The 22,595-nt window shown below is 42.8% G+C and overlaps 1 protein-coding gene across 1 annotated transcript; it reads right to left on the reverse strand.

Annotated features, from left to right (window-relative positions):
* Positions 1-6,042: 6,042 nt before the first annotated feature.
* Positions 6,043-11,967, reverse strand: LOC116523051 (vomeronasal type-2 receptor 26-like). Its single transcript, XM_032238215.1, has 5 exons — positions 11,278-11,967; positions 10,040-10,903; positions 8,504-8,731; positions 7,935-8,061; positions 6,043-7,185 (listed from the first exon to the last, which is right to left on the reverse strand). The coding sequence occupies exons 1-5, from the start codon at positions 11,437-11,439 to the stop codon at positions 6,287-6,289; spliced, it is 2,280 nt and encodes a 759-aa protein (XP_032094106.1). The 5' UTR covers positions 11,440-11,967; the 3' UTR covers positions 6,043-6,286.
* Between the last annotated feature and the right edge of the window lie 10,628 nt (positions 11,968-22,595).

Raw genomic sequence — 22,595 nt, forward strand, 5'->3', positions numbered from 1 at the left:
ATTTGGCATTCTGGAACTGACCCAAGGCAAGGCGAGCCTGCCGAAACATCTAGCGGTCCTGGGGCTGGCAGCAGCAGCGGAGAATTTGATCCCTCCGAGCTGCCAGCTCGGAAAGACGCTGAGCTCTAGAAAGCGGCGAGAGACATCGTTATCGCTGGCCGCCGAAGCTGCTGGCCGCAGACACCGCCCGTCTCTTTCTATCTAGGCCGCCTAACATTGCGGCTCGAACGAAATTAAATAAACGTTGGGAAGCGTTGCGGACGGCGGAGACTGAATTAAATAAACAGAGAGCTGGTGAGAGGGGGAGTTGGACGCCGAGGGACGCTGTTTGTTGCGGGCCGCCGGCATTGCCGGCCGCGGATGCCATCTGACGCCGCCTAACATCGCAGCTTGAACGGAAGAAACCTGTGGAGACTGCGGAGATTAAAAGAGAACAAAGGGAGAGCTGGTGAGGGGGAAATTAGCCCCTGGGACCGAGTTGAGGGAGTGGGGGAGCGTCCTGTAATTTGGAGCTGGCAGCGGATCGGTAATCCTTAATTCTCCGAGCTGCCAGCCTCGATGGACGCCAACATTGTTGGCTATTGACACTGACCATCTTTGGACTTGTTTCTCTGACGCGTTGGGCCCTTAAGAACGCTGGGCCCGATCACTGAATGGAGCGTCCCCCCCTCCCCTTCCATCGGAGACAAGCTTCCTTCCCTCCCTCTTTTGACTCTTTTGATCCTGGAAATGACATTAAGAGAAGCTGCTGAAATGAACGTATCCATTAGACTTCTTTCTATCATGGTTAACTTCCCAGTTCTCATTATTGTAGTTGACTCTCGAACTCACTCTACCCTCCAGCCCCTCCCCTCCTTGGACTATACTGAATCTTTTCAGAAGAGCCCCCCTCAAGGTGGGCCCTCCCTTAGGAGAGGGCGGAAGACACCTTTGGACTACCATAAACTTAGTACAGTTTCTGTGAGCCTGCGCAATTTTTAATTTTTTACTTTTAATATGGTATGTTGAGTGCATGGGATTGCCTGGGATGATATGAATGATCTCACTTTTATTACTATCATTGCTGTAATTTTGTGTTTTAATTATTCTGTGAGGACTGTTTGAGTGAGAACTTGGGTATGACTGATTCGGAGGACCTGCCTGGGTATGCGGGGGTCACCGGGGTGGTTGGGGGGACTACAACCATGGGAGAGGGTCGGAGCATTGCGGTCATAACAGGGAGAGGCAGATATGGCGGGGACTTTAGGGCTGGCCATTATCGGGGAAGGAGGGCTCGCTACATCACAGAGATCCCTCCTTCCGGCCCTATGAGTCCCACTCCAAGGTCAGATGGCGTGAGTAATCGGGACCCTGGTCTCAGGCTGCTGTCGCTAAATGCCAGGTCTGTTGTTCACAAGGCTCCCCTCATCCGGGACTTAATTTTAGATGAGAGGGCAGACCTGGCATGTATTACTGAGACATGGCTGGGCACGGAGGGAGGAGTCCCCCTCGTAGAAATGTGCCCAGATGGATTTCAGGTGCTTTATCAGCCGAGAGCCCAGGGAAGGGGTGGCGGTGTGGCTATTGTTGTCCGGGAGTCTTTAGCACCTCGTAGGATCCCTGCTCTGGAGCTTGTCGGGTGTGAGTCCCTACTGGTGAAGCTGTACCTCAAGGGTCAAGTGGGTCTGCTGCTAATGTACCTGCCTCCCAACTGCGTTGCAGCAGCCCTCCCCTCGCTCCTCGAGTCGGTAGCCGAGCTAGAAATTGAGTTCCCTAGGCTTATGGTTCTGGGGGACTTCAATTTGCCTTCGCTCGGCGAACACTCTGATGGAGCGAAGGAGTTCATGGCCTCCATGACAGCCATGGGCTTGACCCAAGTAATTCGAGGCCCAACCCACTCAGCTGGTCACACACTCGACCTCGTATTCCTCTCGGAGCAGTGGATTTGTGATCTTGGTCTGAGGGGTAACGAGATCATACCCCTGTCATGGTCAGACCACTGCCTACTGAGGCTAGACTTCCAGAGGCCAAACCCCCACTGTGGGGAGGAGGAACCGACCAGGTGGTTCTGCCCCAGGCAACTTATGGACCCTTTAAGGTTCCAGTCGGAGCTTGGGGTTATTCCTGATACTCTCGCCCACAGTTCGGCGGAGACCCTTGTTGCTGCCTGGCACTCGGCAGCAACAGGGTCTCTTGACCGGATTGCGCCAGTACGCCCCCTCCGGGTCGGCGGATCCTGGAGACCCCCTTGGTTTACCGAGGAGCTCCGGGAGAAGAAACGCCGGAGGAGACGCCTAGAGCACCTGTGGAGGTCCGATAAGTCCGAGGCGAACCGAGCACTTCTGACAGCATGCATCAAGGAATACATCAGGGCTTTAAGGACAGCTAAAAAACACACATTGCCACCTTGGTTGTGTCCGCCGAGTCCCGCCCAGCCGCCCTGTTTAGGATAACCCGCTCCCTCCTAAATAGGAGGGAGGCGGGGGACCCCTTACAGGGTAAGGCTACACTGCAGAAGGCCAACATGCTCCACAGGACACTTGGCATGGTACACATCCCCACCCAGCCCTCAATCTCCTCATCCAGGGTGGGCCAACAGATGTAACTCTGGGTGCGCGCCTTCATGCCCGCGACCCTGGGGTGGTCCACATGGAGACAGGAGGGGACCTGGTGGCGGAGGGAGGAATGATAACTCTGTCGCCCCACAAGGCACCCACAGTGCAGGGACAGCTCTAACTGATGGGTCTTAAAGGGGCGAAACTCCTGTGAGACACCCCCTGTAGGCCAGCCCCTCAGGACTCATGCAATGACCTACGAGAGGACAGGGTCAGCTTCAGAGTGGGGTGCCACATCAGATGCTGACAGAGGAAAATCCAGGTCCGCAATGGACAGGACCGAGAGACAAGGGATTGGCTGCAGGTCAGGGCAGGGAAAGGGGCAACGTCTAAGGGCATCGACGTGCCCCAGCTGCAGGGGTGGGTTTCTCACCCCGTTCCAACTGGTTCGGTTTGAACGAGGCCGGCGGCGTCCGCGCACATGCGTACTAGCATCTGTGCAATGCTCCAGCTGCTCCTGGAGGATCGCGCAGGCGCTGTATGCGTCCTGCGCATGCATGGAAGCGCAGAATTTGGCAAAACCGGGTAAGGAGCGGGCGCGCGGGCGCGGGGGGGGCTTCACCGTTCCCGGAAGTTACTTACTTCCGGGTTCAGCAACCAACCGGATCGCAGGGACCGCCGCAAACCGGTTGAAACCCACCCCTGCCCAGCTGCTTGCCAGGATTGTATCTCAGCGTTTAGGAGTATGCTGCAAGAAACTCCATCCAGTGGGTCATCCTGGGAGACAGGAGGGGAGGGGTCAGCCTATCACTGGCCAGAAGCCCAAGGAGAGGCTTGTGGTCAGTGTAGAGAGGAAAGTGCCGACCATAAAAATAGTCATCGAATTTTTTAATCCCAGACACCGCAGCCAGAGTCTCCTTGTCAATCTCACTGTAGTTCCTCTCAGCCAAGGAGACTGTCCAGGAATAAAAATCCATGGGGGCCTCTGAGCCATTAGGGAGGACGTGGCTCAGAACAGCCCCCAGACCAACAGGGGAGGCGTCACATGCTAACGTCAGCGGCATCTTGTCACTGTATTGAACTAAGACTGCCTCTGACATCAGCATGGCTTTGACAGCTGCGAACACATGTGCTTCACGGCTGCCCCAGCGCCAGGCTGCGGATCGGTCAAGCAACCTATGCAGTGACTCGGATAGTGATGCATTGTGCGGCAAGAAAGGTGCGTAAAAATGTAAAAGGCAAAGGAACGTTTGCAGCACCGCATTGGAGGTGGGCGCAGGGGCGTTCCGGATGGCAGAAATTTTAGAAGGGGTAGGGTGGATTCCATGGGTGTCAATCATGATGCCCAGGAACTCCACTTAGGCACAGCAAAGGAGCATTTCCTGTGCTTTAATTTGAGACCCGCGCCCCTAAAACGGTCGAGGACCTTCCGAAGTACTTCAATGAGCCCTGAGCGGCTGACAGCAGCGATCAGGATTTCATTGAAGTAGCGGACGACACCAGGGAGCCCATGGAGCAGCCACTCCATGAGGCTCTGGAAGATCCCCAGGGCAACGGAAACACCAAATTGGAAGCGGAGGCAATGGAAGGCCCCAGGGTGGGTGATGATGGTATGAGCGGCCGCTGCATCGTCATCCACTGGGAACTGCTGGTAGGCCTGCACCATGTCCAGTTTGGCAAAGGTGCAACCCCGTCCCAAGGAATGGAGCAGGTGCAGCACCACAGGGATTGAATAGGGGTTTGCCTGGAGGCCAAGGTTGATGGTGGACTTTTAGTTGGCGTAGATCCTGATGGAGCCATCGGCCTTCACAGGGACCACTATTGGGGTCTCCCATTGCGAGTGGTCTACCATATGGTGATTAAAATTAAGGCACTTGGCAACTCACTCATATTTACGATGGGTGTATTGTCCCAGGATCACATGATCTCCTTTTGGGATCTTCTATCAAGCAAATGGGCAAGCCAGATTGACTTAACATTCAGAGTTTCTAATTTAACAACTGCAGTGATTCACTTAACTCTCGGAAGAAAGGTCTATAAACACCCTGCCTCTCTATCTGTCCATCTCTTTTTCTTTCTCTCTCTCCATTCTTACCTTCCTATCTATATACTGTTTTTTTTTTGAGTATAAGGTGCACCTTTTACCCCCCCAAAAGGGGGAGAAAATATGGGTGTATCTTATACACTGAATACAGCATTTTTCCCCTCTCAAAACCCCCAAAATGGACGTGCACAGGGTTTGGGAGGCCTGCAAAGTGCTCCTAGGAGCAGAGGAGGGCAAGAATTAGTGAAAAAGGGACCAGATTTTGCTCAGTTTTGTCCCCCCAGCTCCCAGGAGCACTCTACAAGCCTCCTAAAGGCTATGCATTCCCTGTTTATGGCAAAAATGGGCCTGTCTTCATGAAAAATGGGCAACATTTGCTCGTTTTTGCCCCCCCCAGCCCCCAGGAGCACTTTGCAGGCCTCTAAACTCTCTGCATGCCAACACTTTCACAAAAAATGAGGAATGCAGAGGGTTTGGAAGGCCTGCAGAGGGTTTGGAAGGCCTGCAGAGTGCAAAATCTTTTTTTAAAAAAAATACCTATTCAAAATCTTGGTATGTCTTATACTCTGATGCATCTTATACTCTGATGCGTGTAATACTCCAAATATTGTGGTACTTGTCAATGATCTTCACGTAGGGGAACACTCACAATTTCCCCAACCCAGATATTTTCACCTTTATTGTTCCCCCCTCTATCAGTGAGGGATATGCATTTTTCCCTATGATTTGCACTGGGTTTCACTTTTGCTTTTATTGAAACAATGTCAGACTTCTAATTCCAAACCAATTCAAATCACTCTTTATATGGTCTTTGGTCAGCACAACCTTGAATAAAGGATGTAGCAGAAGGAAAAGTACAATTAATTTCATTTCATCAATGTTTTCCATATTATTGAAATCTGAAAAAAGGTTGCAATAAAAACAGATTTATGGATAGCTATAATCAAGCATTAAAGTCTATTGTAAAATGCAGTTAAATATATGAGATTGTTCTAACCCAAGCTTCCTTAAAAACCAAAAAGGAGAGTCTTGGTCCTCAAAAGAAATCCTTTTATTTACATGACTGTGAATTCCTTTCGTTCACAGTCAGGAAGGCTTAGCAAACAATCTTTCTGAGGAATATTTATCAACACGAACCTTATCTCGTTTGGAGAGATGTCAGATAACTAAACCCAATAACTTTTCATTTTGAAGAAGCCTAACAAATCTAAAATGGATATCCTATAATACTATATTAAATATATATTCACGAAATGGTAATTAGCTTTTTACTATATTTAAGTGCTTTATTACTTGAAAGTATGAAAACCATGAAAATGTCTCTGCAAACATTGAAAATTGCTTGAGTCAATATCTGAAATTTCCTAATAGGAACCAAGACACCTAGATTATGAAAGTCAAGTTCAAAATGAGTGTTGAAATGGGGAAAGGATTAGGTTAAAGAATCTTGGAAAATGGTGAAAATGTAGCAATTTAGAACAACTTTATTATCACTTTGAATATACACTAATCAATATACATTAACATGAAATTTTGCTGCCTACTTCTCTCAAAGGGTCACCACCTCCAATATATACTACATAAACATGACAAAACAAATAAATAAATACAAAATTATGCATATACCTTCATACCCACATAGTGTATGACATAGTGTATAGAGAAAAAACACAGTCTAGTTCAGATGTACACCTGTACACATAGGTTACTAATTCCTCTTTATGAGTTGTTCTCTGTGGTTTAGCTGAGGCTTGAAAACAATGATGTAGCATTTTGGGAGGAATATGCATCCCAGTAAAGCAGCACTGGAGGCCAAGATGGAGAAGACCTCCACAGCCACCATGGCTTTTCCCTTTGTGCTCAGATAGGCTGGAAAGAAGGAGATCCATACACTACAGAAGGCCAACATGCTGAAGGTGATGAACTTGGCTTCATTAAAGCTGTTGGGTAATTTACGAGCAAGAAAAGCCAAAATAAAGCTGGCAATGGCCAAGATACCCATGTAGCCCAAGACACAGTAGAAGAAGAAAGCTGACCCCTCATTGCATTGTAAAATCATTTCTTGGGGCTGTGACTGCATGTCCAACTCAGGGAATGGGGGAGATGCTGACAACCAAAGGATACAAATACATGCTTGGATGATAGAACAGGAAAGTACATTAGAAAGAGCCAATCTTTTCCCCACCCATTTCCTCATTTGAGATCCTGGTTTAGTAGCCATGAAAGCCACAACCACAGTGATGGTTTTGGCCAGGACACTAGAAATGGCCACTGAGAAGGTGATGCCAAACATTGTTTGACGGAGAAGGCAGGTCACTTTGCTAGGTTGGCTGAGGAACAACAAAGAGGATAGAAAACAGAGCTGGAGAGAGACCAGCAGGGTGTATGTGATGGATCTGTTGTTGGCTCTCACAATGGGAGTATCTCTGTGCTTAGTAAAGGTTCCAAGTACCCAAGAGGTCAAGAAGAAGAAAGAAAGAGCTGCTGAAGTCAAACCAATTCCTAAAGTTTCTTGAAAGGTTAGAAATACCACCAGTTTTGGGATACATCCATTCTTTTCTTTATTTGGATAATGATCTTCTGAACACTGCAAACAGTCATCCATATCTGAAAGGAAAATCAAGGAATTTGTTACCCAGACATTCCAAATTTTTGGAAATAATTTTATTTATTTATTTATTTATTTATTTATTTATTTATTTATTTATTTATTGTTTGTTTGTTTGTTTGCTTGTTTGTTTGTTTGTTTAGTTGGCTGTAAATAATGGTCAGTAACAGTCTCCAAGGCTTCACAAACAGTCTGTGATGGTTCCAACAGATGTCTGCTCGAGTTGCCACAATCTTTTAGGGGAATGGTGATAAACACCCACCTTATCTCCCTGGGAATTCTGCCAGAGACCTATTTGCCAAATGCAGAGCACAGAGTCAAACAGAACTTTTCAGAGCTTGAAGCAACCAGATGAGTTTCCTGCAAAAGCTCACATCTGGTTCGCTTCTTTTTTATGGGAGGGGCCAATCATCTCCGAGCCTTACCCCCAAGTCGACACTGTTTTCTTCATTGTTCTTGCCTTCTGGCAGCTCTGCGCATGTGCATACTGGGAACAGGCTCCTGCTGTTCTTCTACCTCGCTGATGTCAGACTCTGGGGGCTCCAGAGGCAGCAATAACTCCCTTGGTCCCCTTTCTGCCTCCAATGCAAAGCCCTCCTCCGAGCCTTACCCAGACTCCAGGACTGGCCCATGTTTCTCCCCAACTTCCTCACTATCAAAATCTGCTGCCAGCTCTGCTGGCCACTGGTGGGCCACAACAATTAAAGTTTGCTTAAGTCTAATGAAATTGGTAGAATTCCTAACCTACCATTTTGGTTTGAAATCTTCCCTTCAGGGCATGGAACACAGTCATAGCAGCAGAACTCATTTCCCTCAATCCCTTTCTTCCAGGATCCAGGGAAACAGGGGTCATTGCATCGAGAAAGCGGATGAACCTGGTGATAATCATAAAAGGTTCTGAAAACAGAGATACTTTAAGCAGTTTGTAATTGTTCTCCTTTACGAGGGAAAATATTTTTGATTCCCCCCCCAAAAAAATACTGAATTCATCAACAATTTTAAAAGTTGTAGAAATTACAATGATGTACAAAATGTCTTGTTTGAAGGGCAAGGTGTTTAAATAATTTAACAGTGTAATAATGTCATGGAAATAATGGCCACTCTTGTGATTATAAATGGAAATACAAATGAAATATACAAGCATGCTTGTATATTGTAGCGTCATTTTTCCAATTTGACAAATGTTTGATCATCAGCAACATTTGAAATGTGTATGCTAGTGTTTATTTAAAAAAAACAGAAATCAGATTTCTAAACAGAATACATTCAATATTGGATCATAATGGTTTAATCATAGTCCATTCAGTAACTTGATACCTGTTTAAAAGCTGGGTGCCAGACAATCACATCTTCATCCATGAATAATTCCTTCCCTTTTGGAGCCTGGAGATTTATCTTTCCAACTATGACTCTTTGAAAGGATCTGTTTGGAAAAGTGATCAAGTTGGTGATGTCGAATCCACCTGTTGCTTCACCTTTCTCATTCAGGAACACTCTCTCCCCAGCTGAATTGTTAAAAGAAATGCCTTGAAGAAATGAATGGAGCTATTTGAAAACAAATGAAAGAGAAAGGGAGTTGAATACAACATAGTAGAGAGGTGAACTGTATTCAAGTTTCATTGACACAATCTTCCCATTCCTATTAAAATTATTAAATATCTACACTAAGAAATTTGATGATTGATGTTTCATAGAAATGTACATAACTGCTCTATTATTAATTTGATATTATTTTAAGGATAAAGATAAGAATGAACCAAAGCAGAATGAAAGTAGACTATTAGGATTAACCAACTTCCAGTAAGGGTATGGCTAGCTGATGAGAGCTAAATAGCTTGCAATAGATCTCTACTAGTCTCCCTTTATTAATTTATCAGCACAAATGCAATATAAATGTAACAAAGGCAACATAAAAATGGCTTTCTGCCTGGATGGCTCCTAGGGTGAGCTGAAAGGCAGAAAAGGGAAGCACAATGCTCCCTCCCATATTTGGGCATACCAGGGGTTGTGACACAATACATACCTACTTCCCTGGCTTAGCTGATAAAGTAGGAGAGCTTGTGGCTAATATACCCACCCACCCACACACACACACACACAAACAAATTTGTGCTGATAAATAAATAAAGGGTGACTAGTATAGATCTACTTCAAGCTATTTAGCTCTCATCAGTTAGCCATACCCTTACTGGGATTCGAACCTGGGCTCTCCTCCCTTATCAGCTGAGACGAGGAAATAATTGTTATGTCAAAGCAGTATGCTCCCTCTCATATTTGGGCACACCGGGTGCTTTGACATAACACTTTAGATAGATAGATGGATGGATGGATGGATGGATGGATGGATGGATGGATGGATGGACGGGCAGACAGACAGACAGACAGACAGACAGACAGACAGACAGACAGACAGACAGACAGACAGACAGACAGACAGATAGATAGATAGATAGATAGATAGATAGATAGATAGATTCTGGATGATCAGAATATTAGAATAACTGAATGACAGAATAACAACAGTATCCATTTATTCGGTATCTATTTTATACCACACAATATAACAGGGTTGGAAGGATCTTGGCGATCTTTTCGTTCAGCACCCTGCTCAAGGAGAAGACCTTACAACATTTCTGACAAATGGTTGTCCAAGTTTTTAAACCAATTAGTTGTTCTCACTGTCAATAATTTGTTCTTTATTTCTACATTTTTAAAAAAAATCATAATAAAGTTGTAGAATTATAAGTTAACATGCAAAAAAAATATTAAGACCTTCAACAATGGGTTCAAAAGACAATTTTGCATCAAATTGCTCATTGAAAGAAAAAGAGGTGTCTAATGCAAAGGGAATACCTGCCAAGTTTGCAGATTTGGAAGATCAGGTATTTTACCCATCAGAGTTTTCCTCCTATTGGACTTCAACATGTGTAGAGCTTGCAAAGCATGAGCCACAGCATAAACAGCATTGTAGACACTGTAGCTTTGGCCAGTCATTTCCATTTCAAATATAGGGGCAGGAAGATCCTCCAGCTTCATCTCCCGAGTGCACTGAGTATTGTCCATTCCTTGTAATTCTGGTTTTGGAAATGAACAATCAAATGCTTGTTCCCAAACATTCTGCCGAAACCCATCTCTGTGTTCTGAAAGAGGATTGATGGTCTGAAGAAATTCCTTGAAACCTGCAACTGTGGTTGAGTGGACATTGAAGGAAAGAGCCCCATGGAACATCTTCAGATCCCATGTGATTTGAATGCCTGATAATACAAAATCAATCTGTGCCGTCATGATCCACACCTTCCCTAATAATGCAGTTTCCTTGGTATTAGGATCGACCACAAATGTGACCAATCTTAGCCATATAATTGTCCAGGATTCTCCATAGACGAGAAATGTATTGGATTTGTTGCACAACATATACATGGAAATAATGTTGATTTTGTAATATATTTCTTTGAAACCTTCCATGTGCAATTTTTGAGCAAGCCTTTCGATAAACGCTAAGCAGATTCTGTTCTGCAAAAGCAAGGGCTGCATTTTCTGTAAGAAATTTTCTCCATTGTTGTTATCCTCAGAAAATATGCCAATCCACGTCCACCTGAAATGCCGAAGCAGTTGGACGATCCCAATGTACTGATGGTCCTCTTTGGGGACCATGAAATAAAGTGAAGAGAATTTACTGGTCTGAATTTCCTCCTGGGCTAATGAGCCATAGGTCAGCTAAAAAAAAGGCCAGTGGTATTCTATTGAGTTCTTCAATAAAATGTTCCTATATAAAATATATCCAAGCAACATTTCTCCCTAGCATTCTTTAAAGAGTATAGCAACAAATATCTTGGAACTATTTCAAATTTATGTACTAGATCAATTGTTTTAATAGAAGCTATTCAAATCTTCCCTCAGCTATGATATTTGGAGCCCTGATACTCACTTCCTGTAGCTGGCATTGCCCTTTCAGAAAAAAATGCCAAGTAGTAGACCTTAAACCATGCAGAACATCTTAACAGTAACTGAGCCTGACCTTTGATGCCCATTAATTATTCCATAACAATAATAAGATTAAAAATTTTCTTCTCAACTCCCTCAGTACTTACTTGTGGAATCTTGAAGAATCCTATAATTTCAGCTATATAAGATGATGTAGCAAAATCCAATCCCCCAATGATAGCCATGAGTTTCTTCTGGAGATCACATTTGTAGTTAGGAACAAATTCTTGGGATTTGAAAAGTAGGTCCAGAGTGGTGCGATAGGTCATCCTTGAATCATAATAACTGTCATAAATGTGGAACCCAAGAGTGACATTAGGTAAGATCTGGGAGTCCTCATTGATCTCCTTCACAGCAAAGGCCAAGGCAAGGATGTGTTGGTAGAACTTAGTTATTACACTGCAAATGATTTAAACACCCCATATGAAAAAGGAAGTTATCCGTTCTTATAAGGTAGCATCCTTTCAATATGAATAACAAACATTTCTTTCTTCAATGAAGGAAGCAAGAAAATTGGTCTTCTAAAATGCTGAATAATTTGTACTAATACGTTTTCTAAAATGTTCAAATGAATAATTTGAACAAAGTTCAAATTTGCTTCTTCTACAATATTTGCATGATTTGTTCTTCTGCTACAAGAAATAAAAATAGTACTTTTTGTTTTCAGGGAACCCCATTTATTTGTTAACTCCCCCCCCCCCCCCACACAAAATGGAATATGAACAATTCCAGCATGTATTAGTCAAATAAAATAGAATAGAATAGAACGGAATAGAACGGAATAGAATAACAGAGTTGGAAGGGACCTTGGAGGTCCAACTGCCTGCTTAGGCAGGAAACCCTATACCGTTTCAGACATATGGCTATTCCACATCTTCTTAAAGACTTCCAGTGTTGGGGCATTCACAACTTCAGGAGGCAAGTTGCTCCATTGATTAATTGTTCTCACTGTCAGGTAATTTCTCCTTAGTTCTAAGTTGCTTCTCTCCTTGATTAGTTTCCACCAATCGCTTCTTGTTCTACACTCAGGTGCATTGGAGAATAGTTTGACTCCCTCTTCTTTGTGGAAGCCCCTGAGATATTGTAACACTGCTATCATGCCCCCCCCAGTCCTTCTTTTCATTAAACTAGACATACCCAGTTCCTGCAACCATTCTTCATAGGTTTTGGCCTCCAGCCCCTAATCATCTTTGTTGCTCTTCTCTGCAAACTTTCTAGAGTCTCTACATCTTTTTTTACATCATGGCAAACAAAACTGTTTTATTTATTTACTGTATGTAGGTTTTGTTGATAATACAGATTTTTTTAAAAAAAGTTACCTTAAGTTTACTAATTGTTCTTTAAAAGATGTTTTGCACTGTAGTTTTATACATTACATGGCAAACACTTTACCATAAGGTAAAGAAAATTGTTTATTCTACAATAGCTAGAAACAACTGAAAGACTGAAACACTTAGGTTAGATATAAAGCCTACCTTTATACTGAAAACCTTTTACTCTCATAAGCAATTTTGGGGAATCTGATTAAGATTAAAGGGGGAAAAACTTACTTTGGTATGTCATAAGATATTATACAAGGATAATCCTTAAAATTAATTTCATAAAGGTTGTAAAATATATTGGACACCATCCCACCAATGACGAGGTCACCAGGTTGGTACCACTCATGTGGAACAAGAAAAGCTTCACTCGCAGGGCAGCTCAGAGTCATTATTTCCTTCACCAGAAGCATCAGGAGGAGCAGTATCTTCATTCTTAGAAATGTCTCCCATCCTCTCCTAAATCATAGGGAATTTTCTATTATTCCAATGGTGAATCCTGTGATGAAGTCAAGGTTTCTATCTGAGAGTGCACTTAATCAAAAAAACCATTACTGTCTATTTGAAGATCCATGAGATTCCAAACTGGTGCCTTGAATATCATCAGGGGTTGAACTGATGGAGAACAGATGTACATAGCAATGGCTCCAACTTAGCCATTGTGACCCTTGTGCCAATCTTCCCAGAGTTATTATAACCATACAGATATGTTGATTGTTGTTGAATGGAAACAGTCTTCTGTGCAGTCTTTGTTGTTTTGTGTAGGTAATAAATATGGTGAATACCGTAGGGATCATTATTTTGGTGAAAGAATAAGTGGCTGACTCTTTTTTCCCCTAGTGCACACCTGCTGATGAAATGTACAGAGAAGAACTTGCAATAAACAGGGCACTTGATTTTGGAAACTTATTTTATTTTTTACAATGAATGATAAGTGCTGTCCACCTTCCTTTGCATAGCATTAAGATACATAGATATTATATTATGTGATTGGCTTATTTTAAGAGGTAATAGTAACCATGTTGGAATGGACCATGGAGGCCATCTGGTCCACCCCTTCTCATAGAGGAGACTTATATAATTTCTGACCAATGGCTGTCCAGTCTCTTAAAAACCTCCAGTGGTGGAACACACAGATCTTTCAAATGCAATTTGTTCCACTGATTGATTGTGCTCACTGATGGGAATTTTCTCCTTAGTTCTAGGTTGCTTCTCTCCTTCATCAGTTTCCATCCATTGCTTATTGTCTTACCTTCTGGGTAGCAAATAAATCTGGTAAATAAACAAACAAATAAACAAAGAAAATTTGATACTCCCCCCCCCCCAGTGTAGCAGTTGGGTGGACTTTTTGATTATATTAACTGTAAGAAAGCAGTAATTTGTTTTATTCTATTTGGAAATGGAGAGGAAACTTTAGGTCTTGTTGTGGTCTCCTTCCTTCCTTCCTTCCTTCCTTCCTTCCTTCCTTCCTTCCTTCCTCCTCCTCCTCCCCTTCTTTTCTTCTTCCTCTTTTCCTCCTCCTTCCTCCTTCTCCTCCTCTCCTCCACTTCTTCTTCTCCTCTTCCTTCCTCCTCCTCCTCCTCAGCCTCCTACCATCCTCCTCTTCTCCTCCTCCTCCTCCTCTTCTTCTTCTTCTTCCCCTCCTCCTTCCTCCTCTTCTCCTCCTCCTCCTCCTCCTCTCCTTCTCCTCTTCTTCTTTCTCGTCCTTCCTCCTCCTCCTCCTCAGCCTCCTACCATCCTCCTCTTCTCCTCCTCCTCCTCCTCCTCTTCTTCTTCTTCTTCCCCTCCTCCTTCCTCCTTCCTCCTCTTCTCCTCCTCCTCTCCTTCTCCTCTTCTTCTTCCTCTTCTTCCCCTCCTTCCTCCTTCTCCTCCTCTCCTCCTCTTCTTCTCTTCCTTCCTCCTCCTCCTCCTCCTCCTCCTCAGCCTCCTATCCTCCTCTTCTTCTTCCTCTTCTCCTCCTCCTTCCTCTCCTCTCTTCCTCTTCTCCTCCTCCTCCTCTTCCTTCCTTCCTCCTCCCCCTCCTCCTCTCCTCCTCCACTTCATCTCCCTCTTTTCCTCCTCCTCCTTCCTCCTCCTCCTCGTCTCCTGCTCTTCTTCTCCTCCTCTCCTCCTCTTCTTTTCCTCCTCCTCCTCCCTCGTCCTCCTCCTCTCCCATCCCTCATTTACAGCATCACATTTCATTACTTTCACTTCTGAACAGAAGAGCATTGAAAAAAAACCTCACAAACTGGAATGCACCAAGTGTGAATTCCCAGTAAATATCTCCAGTATGCGATAGAACTTATGAAGGAGAAGAGAGGAACTGTAGCCTAACATTTCTTTGCAACATCTCTCTTCAGATCATCAGCTTAATAGATGAAGCCAGAGCTCTGTTTTGCTGTGTTAGAAATGCAGGGAGTGAGAATTTGTGGTGGGCAGCAAAGAGCTACAACAGGACTGAAAAAGGTAACTGATGGCCATTTTTCACACTTATGACAATTGCTGCATCCATATGGTGATTAAAATTAAGACACTTGGCAACTGACTCATATTTACAATGGTCGCATTGTCCCAGGATCACATGATCTCCTTTTGTGATCTTCTGTCAAGCAAAGGGGCAAGCCAGATTGACTTAACATTCAGAGTTACTAATTTAACAACTGCAGTGATTCACTTAACTGTGGGAAGAAAGGTCCATAAACATCCCACCTCTCTATCTGTCCATCTCTTTTTCTTTCCCTCTCTCCTATCTATATTAAGGTGACCAGATTTTAAGATTGGTAAAGAGGGACACCTCAAACACTATACTTTTCTGCTCACCCTGAAAAAAAAGGCTCTCTGCTCAGCTTTTAGATTGTTAGACTGGCTAGAGAGAGACATGGCACCAACAGCCTGGGTCCTGGCATTTTGCAGGCAACCTGTCCTCTCACATTCCTTTGGAATGCAACCCATCACATTTGAATTAGATGTTGCCAATTTCCTATTAAAAGATAATGCTATTATTCTAAAATATGTCTAACTCAATATTAAAAACTGTAAATATTTAATGCTGATAAATAATAGCAGTAATTGTTATTTAGTATGATTAAAATCAGTATTGATATATCAATATAATATCTGTCAAAATTGACAATAAACACTAAAATAACAATACAAATATATAATGTGGAATATAAATGTAATAGATATAATATATAAATGCAACATAAATGTAATAAAATAATTTATCATGAAACTCTCCCCCTTTAAAGTAGTAAGAGCAATTAAATAGTCTAGCAAGTTTGGACAATATGCTATATGTTATGTTACTTAAGAATATATATACCTCAGAATCAGATACAACATCCACATCATTTCCAACTGAGTCAATAAAATCATATGCCATGCCAAAACTATTTTAAATAAAGATATGAAATTAATCAAGTATTGCATTTATTTTTCAAAATGAATGTACAATTTTTTTATTATTTAAGTTTTGTACCCTATCTTTTCTAACTAACATTAACTTTAAAAAGATGTTACATCAGACTACAATACAAGTAATTAAATGAAGACTAAAATAAGTGTTTTGGCATAGTGAGCTTTTTATATTTCTTTCTTATATTGCTTCCTTAGTTGAGAACTTGCTCCTCAGCTTACTGCGCAAAGTCAGTGCAGCATGTGTTCGGTCCCTGCTTACGCCGAATCAAATCCGCGGCCGGCGGGACCAGGGGGTTGCATTGCAAAGCCGCCAGTCCTCTTGCTTCTTCTCCTTCTTTGCCAGTGAAGCTGGAAAAGCTTCTGCTGGCGCCCCCACCCATGGCAGCGGTGGTGGTGCCTCCCCCTCTGCTCGGAGCACCTCAGCTGGGCTCTGGGTTACCCCTGCCGCCGCCTCCACCTCTGCCGCTTTCCTACTAGCTCCCGTGGCCTCATGGCTCCTCAAAAACACGGCAGAGGAGAAAGGGGGAGGGATAACACGGGGGTCAGCTCAGGTGAGGGAGAGGCACCACTGCCACAGGTGGCTCATCAAAACAAGTCTGGGGAAGTCCTTTGCGGGTGGCCAGTTCTAGCCGCCTGCAAAGGACTTCCCCACGTTTGCTTTGGTAGAAATCTCTGCGCGGCAGTTAGAAACTGCTGCACAGGGGTTTCTTGCCACGTGCGTGGCCATGAAGCCGCGCACCTTAGAGGGAACAGTGGTTATTACATTTGGTAATCAATATTAATGGAAATGTATATGTCTACTTTATTATTCGTTTGATATTAATTTAAGAACAGTCCACAAAGCTAGAGCTGCAGCAATGATGCCCACACATGTCTGCCTGACATGTGGCAGAACATGCGCCTTTGCAGGCACCTTACTAGCCACCTGCAGATACACTGTGAACAGCCACAACCTCTTAGATGTCAAGGTCCTCTTCGAACATGATGGACGAGCATCCACTTCACTATTTAAACAACTAATTAAACCTACACCACCAGTGGTGGAATTCAGTCAGTTCGGACCTGTTCAGATAAACTGGAAGTGGTGACCTGCAGGTGGCGCTATGCCATCCTATTTAGCCACGTTTTTTAAGCCACATGCATGTGTGCAAGCTGTGTGCGCTCGCAGATTTAGGGTGCAGTGAACCGGCGGTAAAATTAAGTGAAACCCACCTCTGTAGACCATATGTAATCTTTCCTCACCAGTACAAAGCTCTTTGAAAGTCTGAGTAATAACTCATTTCCTTTAGCCAGATGTTAGCATTTGAGACTCAAGCATTCTTTGATAGCTAGATGAGAGAGGAGATGATTGCAAACATTGTATTGTTTCACACTATGGATGCCACATCTGGAAAGGGCTACATTTATTTCATTGTATTTCATCAGAATGCTCCTGGGGGCCGGGAAGGAAAGAAATAAGTGAAAAATGGGCCACTTTTTGCTGAATTTTGCACCCCCAGCAGCTCTCTATAAGCCTCCTAAAAGCTATGCATGCCTTTTCTAAAGTAAAATAGGGCTGTTTTTGTGAAAAACAGGCCAATTTTAGGAGGTTTGCACAGTGCAAAAGTTTTTTTTTTATTTGCCTCTTCAAAACCTTGGGGCATCTTATACTCTGAAAAATACAGTATGTATGTATGTATGTATGTATGTATGTATGTATGTATGTTTGTCTGTATGTCTGTATGTCTGTATGTCTGTATGTCTGTATGTCTGTATGTCTGTATGTCTGTATGTCTGTATGTCTGTATGTCTGTATGTCTGTATGTCTGTATGTCTCTCTCTGTCTCTCTCTGTGTCTCTGTCTCTCTGTCTGTCTGTCTGTCTCTGTCTCTATCTGTCTCTCTGTCTCTCTCTCTGTCTCTGTCTGCTCTCTCTCTCTCTCTCTCTCTCTCTCTCTCTCTGCTCCCTCTCTCTCCTTGCTACCCCACCATCCTACCCTCACTGGATAGATGAGATTTCTTTTTAGGTCAGAATTCAAAATTCATTGAGTGGATAAAGGAGAAAAGAGGCAATGCAGCCAATGTCAATTTTAAACTTGTTTCTTCACGTCATAATAGCAATAGCACTTAGACTTATATACCACTTTACAGCTAAGCAGTTTACAGAGTCAACTTTTGCCCCCAACAATTTGGGTCCTCATTTTACCCACCTCGGAAGGATGGAAGGATGAGTCACTCTTGAGACTGGTGGGATTGGAATTGGCAAATTGCAGGCAGCCAGCAGTCAGCAGAAGTAGCTTGCAGTACTGCACTCTAACCACTGTGGCAATGAGGCTCATACTCTTAATGGCAGAAACCATAGATCCAGTGGTGGGTTTCAAATTTTTTTAGAACCTCTTCTGTAAGCGTGACCTACTTTGTGGGAGTGGCTTGCCAGCCATGTGACCGAGTGGGAGTGGATTGGCAGTCGTGTGACTGGGTGGGCATGGCCAACTTGTAAAATGTGGTGAAATTCACTTAACAACGCTCTTGCTTAGCAAACAAAATGTCGGCTTAGAAACTCTGGCATTTGAAACACGCAAGTCTTAAAGCTGTCAAGTTACAAGACCCTTGCACCCCTAACCCTTTAGAAAAAAAAACCCAGGGCTGTTCAAACTTGACAGCTTTAAGACTTGTGGACTTCAACTCTCAGAATTCCTCCTCTCGCTCTTTATCTTGATGATGTGCAGACGGGCAGGGGGAGGGAGCTGGAACCGGTTCTAAACGGCACTGTAGATTTGTGGAACCTCTTCTATAGAAGAGGTTAGAACTGGCAGGAACCCACCTCTGCATAGATCTGACTTACTGTGTGAGAAATCCAGATAGAACATTCTCTGTGCTTAAATTCTTGAAGTGACGTCCTCTAGAGGGCACCAAAGAGCTGCCTGCAAAACAGAGATATAAGAATGCAACAGGACAGAAAAATTGACCTTTGCATAAATAAGTAGCAGAATCTCTAAGCCAATTGAAACCTTGATTGCATCCATCCATTGCTTCCTGTTTCGTGGGGTTTCCTTTCCTTTAATGGATATATCTCCTTTCTCTGACCACGTCTCTTTTTCCTAGCATTCCCCAAACTGGCGTTTTTTTAAAAATATATTTTTTTATTGAATAAACGTTAACGTGTCTGTTTTTTTAAATTTCTAGTGTCAGTCTTGTCCATTTCTGCCAAGATCAAAATTTTCTTTATTACCGCTTCTTTGGTGGGGGCGTCTCTGCTTCTTCCATTTTTGTGCCTATACCAATCTTGCTGCGGTTATCACATGCAGCATTAAATATGTCACTCCTTTACTCTGTTTTTCTTTTATTATTCCTAATAGGAATAGGTCTGGTTTTAAATTCAACTTTTGATATAATGTCTCTTCCAACCATGTCTTTATCTGACGCCAAAAATCCTTGGCTTTTGTACACAATCAGCCCATTGTAAGGTTTCCTAAAAATGTCCTAATTGATTCGTGAGTATCGAGTCAAGTTTCAATGCAAAACTAGCCACTTATTAGGAGCATCATCATAGGCAAGATTTTTTTTTTGCAGTCAGGTCTAAGCGTTGGTTGAGTTATAGCTAAACTTTAACCTGGTTCCTCCATTCAGTCTGTGTCATAAATCACATTCACCCCATGAGATGCACCCCTCCCAAGCCTGCTGCAGTAATCTGAGATCCAACTTCAGCTAACAGTATTTGTGTAATGCAATAAATAAACATGTTTCTGGAAGTGAATTTTATCTGTAACAAAAGTATTTTTTTTTCTGGACACAATCTAGCTCCAAAATGGACAAACATTACTAATGAGTTGGTGTAGAAAACTGCAATTCAATCATTTTTTGAAGGATCTTAGAGCTGTACACAAAAACCTGTATAAAACTGCCAGATTACATTAAAAATAAAAATAAAAACAGACAGCTGAGATCAGATTTTTTTTAGAACACCATAAAAGAGAAAGCAAGAAAATATATAGTAATATACAGATGAAAGTCTGTGTCATAAATCACATTCACCCCATGAGATGCACCCCTCCCAAGCCTGCTGCAGTAATCATTTAAAATCTGCAATGTTTTCAGATATTTTATACTTTCATGCTTGACCTAAAGAGTTTATTAAACATTGTTCAACAGAATGGAAATAGTGAAGTGTAAGAGAAAAGTTAGGGAAAATTTCAGTTGAAATATGTTCATGGAAGATTGAATATATCCATAAGCAAAAAGTTGTAGGAAGTTACTTCAAGTATTCAAAGTAATAGTATGATTAAAATTCAAATAAAGGTTTTGAGTTGAAAAAAAACCACTAATGTGAGACCCAATGTAATAACAAAGTCTAAATCTAATTAAGCGGAAGGAGGCGACTCTAACCTTATTAAACTACATATTTCTTAGGCATAGTTACAATGGAAAAATGCTTTATATAATTATTATTAAATATTAGACTATAAAGGAAATGGCAATGTATTTTTGCAACATTATTTTATTACTATTTTTAATGAATCAAAGAAAACCTACAGATTTTTAAATATGCATATTACTTGATCAAAAGTACTGTTATTTATGTAGGCAAATAACTAAATAGTATATTTCCTTGCTTATTTAACCATCTCCCCCTTTTTTCACTATGAGAACCTTGGGAGTTGACATACATATGATAAAAAGATGCTGAAATCAAGTTACATTTCCAACACTGTGACAATTGATTCTTATTCATATTTTGCTAACCTCGTGGAGGAAGCTGCCACCTATAAAACATTTTGTACATTTTTTTAAAAAAATACGAAGTGGCTAGTGTTCCCAAACTAACCTTTTCAATTACTTTATTCTTTCCATTAAACACCAAAGGAAAGAGAAGATGATCAATAAATAGGAATAATGTGAAAGAATGTGTGTTTGTTGTCAGGCAAGAGTCTGTTTTAGATGAGCTCCATCTGAGAGACTTACTACATAGATTTCTGTATATGCAATGTATTTATTGAAGGGATGCTCTTTATTGAGACAGTATTGTGGGGCTGTTTTTTTTAAAAAAATTGTTGATTGTTGGATGTTGTGGCCCAGTAGGAGCCGTTGGAGCTGCCACCAGACTCCGACAGCGAGGGGCCATATGAGTTGGCTCTGGAGGTTGTGGAGGACCCTGGACAGGGTTCCGACTCTGAGCAGGGCGCAGAGAGGCTGGTTGGCCACCAGGAGGTGCCTGAGCATTGGACCAGTGGGGAGGAGCTAAGGGAGTTGTTCATGGATGCATATCGAAGTAGAGAGCAGCAACGCAGTTACAAAAGATCATTGGACCCAGGTGATTGTAATTAGGCTCCTCTCAAGATTGTATTTAAAGAGAGACTGGGAGGAGCCTGGTTTTGCAGGATGCAACATCATTCCTAACGCTGGAGAAGCTGTTGTCTGTCGAAGTCTGAGTTGCTGCCAAGGTTCTTATCTGTTTGTTATGCTTGGCTTTCAGCCACCGAGGTTTGGGTTTCTTGCTAATAAAGTGCTGTGAACTTCCAGTTAAGCTTGTCTCGGCATTCGTTACTGGACGCAGGAGGGAGTCAGAACAGTTGGATATTATAAATCCCCCAGAGTTTCCCTTAGGAGTAAGTATAAAAATAAAGGTTCCCCTCGCACATACCAGTGGTGGGATTCAAGTAATTTAACAACCGGTTCTCTGCCCTGATAATTTTTTCCAACAACCAGTTCACCGAACTGCTCAGAAAGTTAACAACTGGTTCTCCTGAAGTGGTGCGAACTGGCTGAATCCCACCACTAGCACATATGATATTTTTCAGAGTATAAGACACACTTTTTCCTCTCAAAAAAGAGAGTGAAAATCTGGGTGCATCTTATACATTGAATACAGCATTTTTGACCTCCTGAAATCCTTCCCCCTTCACAAAAAGGGCCATGCAGAGGGTTTGGGAGGCTTGCAAAGTGCTCCTGGGGGCTGGGAAAGACAAAAATGAACAAAAAATGTACCGTTTTTGCTTGTTTCTGCCCCACCCAGCCCCCAGGAGCCCTTTGCAAGCCTTCAAAACCTCTGCATCCCTCCTCTTTTTTTACAAAAAAAATATGGTATGTGCTAGTCATTCCTCACTCTAGGGGGCGGTGCTCATGTCCATTTCCAAGCCGAAGAGCCAGCATTGACTAAAGACTAAATGCCGAAGGGGTACAAGTAGATATAATTCATACCTTTTTTTAATGAAAATTATCAGTACTTTTGATCAGTGACATCATCAAAGTAAACAAAACCAGGTGCTGATTACATCACCAGATCATGCCCCCTAAGTGGAAGTGACGTGCACAGCCCCCACCCTCTGGATGTGACGTGCATACCCCTCCTCCCCGGCTGGGGTGTGCATAATTGACCTCACGTGGTGCAGGTTTCACAAGATCATAACCCTAGCCGGATATGTGTAATGGCCTAAGCAACCCTAGCCGGATATGTGTAATGGCCTAACCCCATAATGATGAGTAGCCCTAACAGATAAGTTGTTGTGCAATATCCTAACCCTATTTTTCAGATAGGGTTGAAACTTACCCCATCAAGAAAGATGCCAAGATTCTGTGTACATGATTAGTTTAACCCTAGATTAATTCTATGGACATTCAAGGGTGGTGGGAGTGGGGTTGTGAAATAAAAAAATGTTTTTTATTTGTAATCAATCTCCTAAGGGCTGCATTTAAACCCACTTTTTTCCCTAGAAGGAATTTATTTCTAAG

The sequence above is a fragment of the Thamnophis elegans genome, chromosome Z (genome assembly GCF_009769535.1).
Source record: "Thamnophis elegans isolate rThaEle1 chromosome Z, rThaEle1.pri, whole genome shotgun sequence".
NCBI lineage: Eukaryota > Metazoa > Chordata > Lepidosauria > Squamata > Colubridae > Thamnophis > Thamnophis elegans.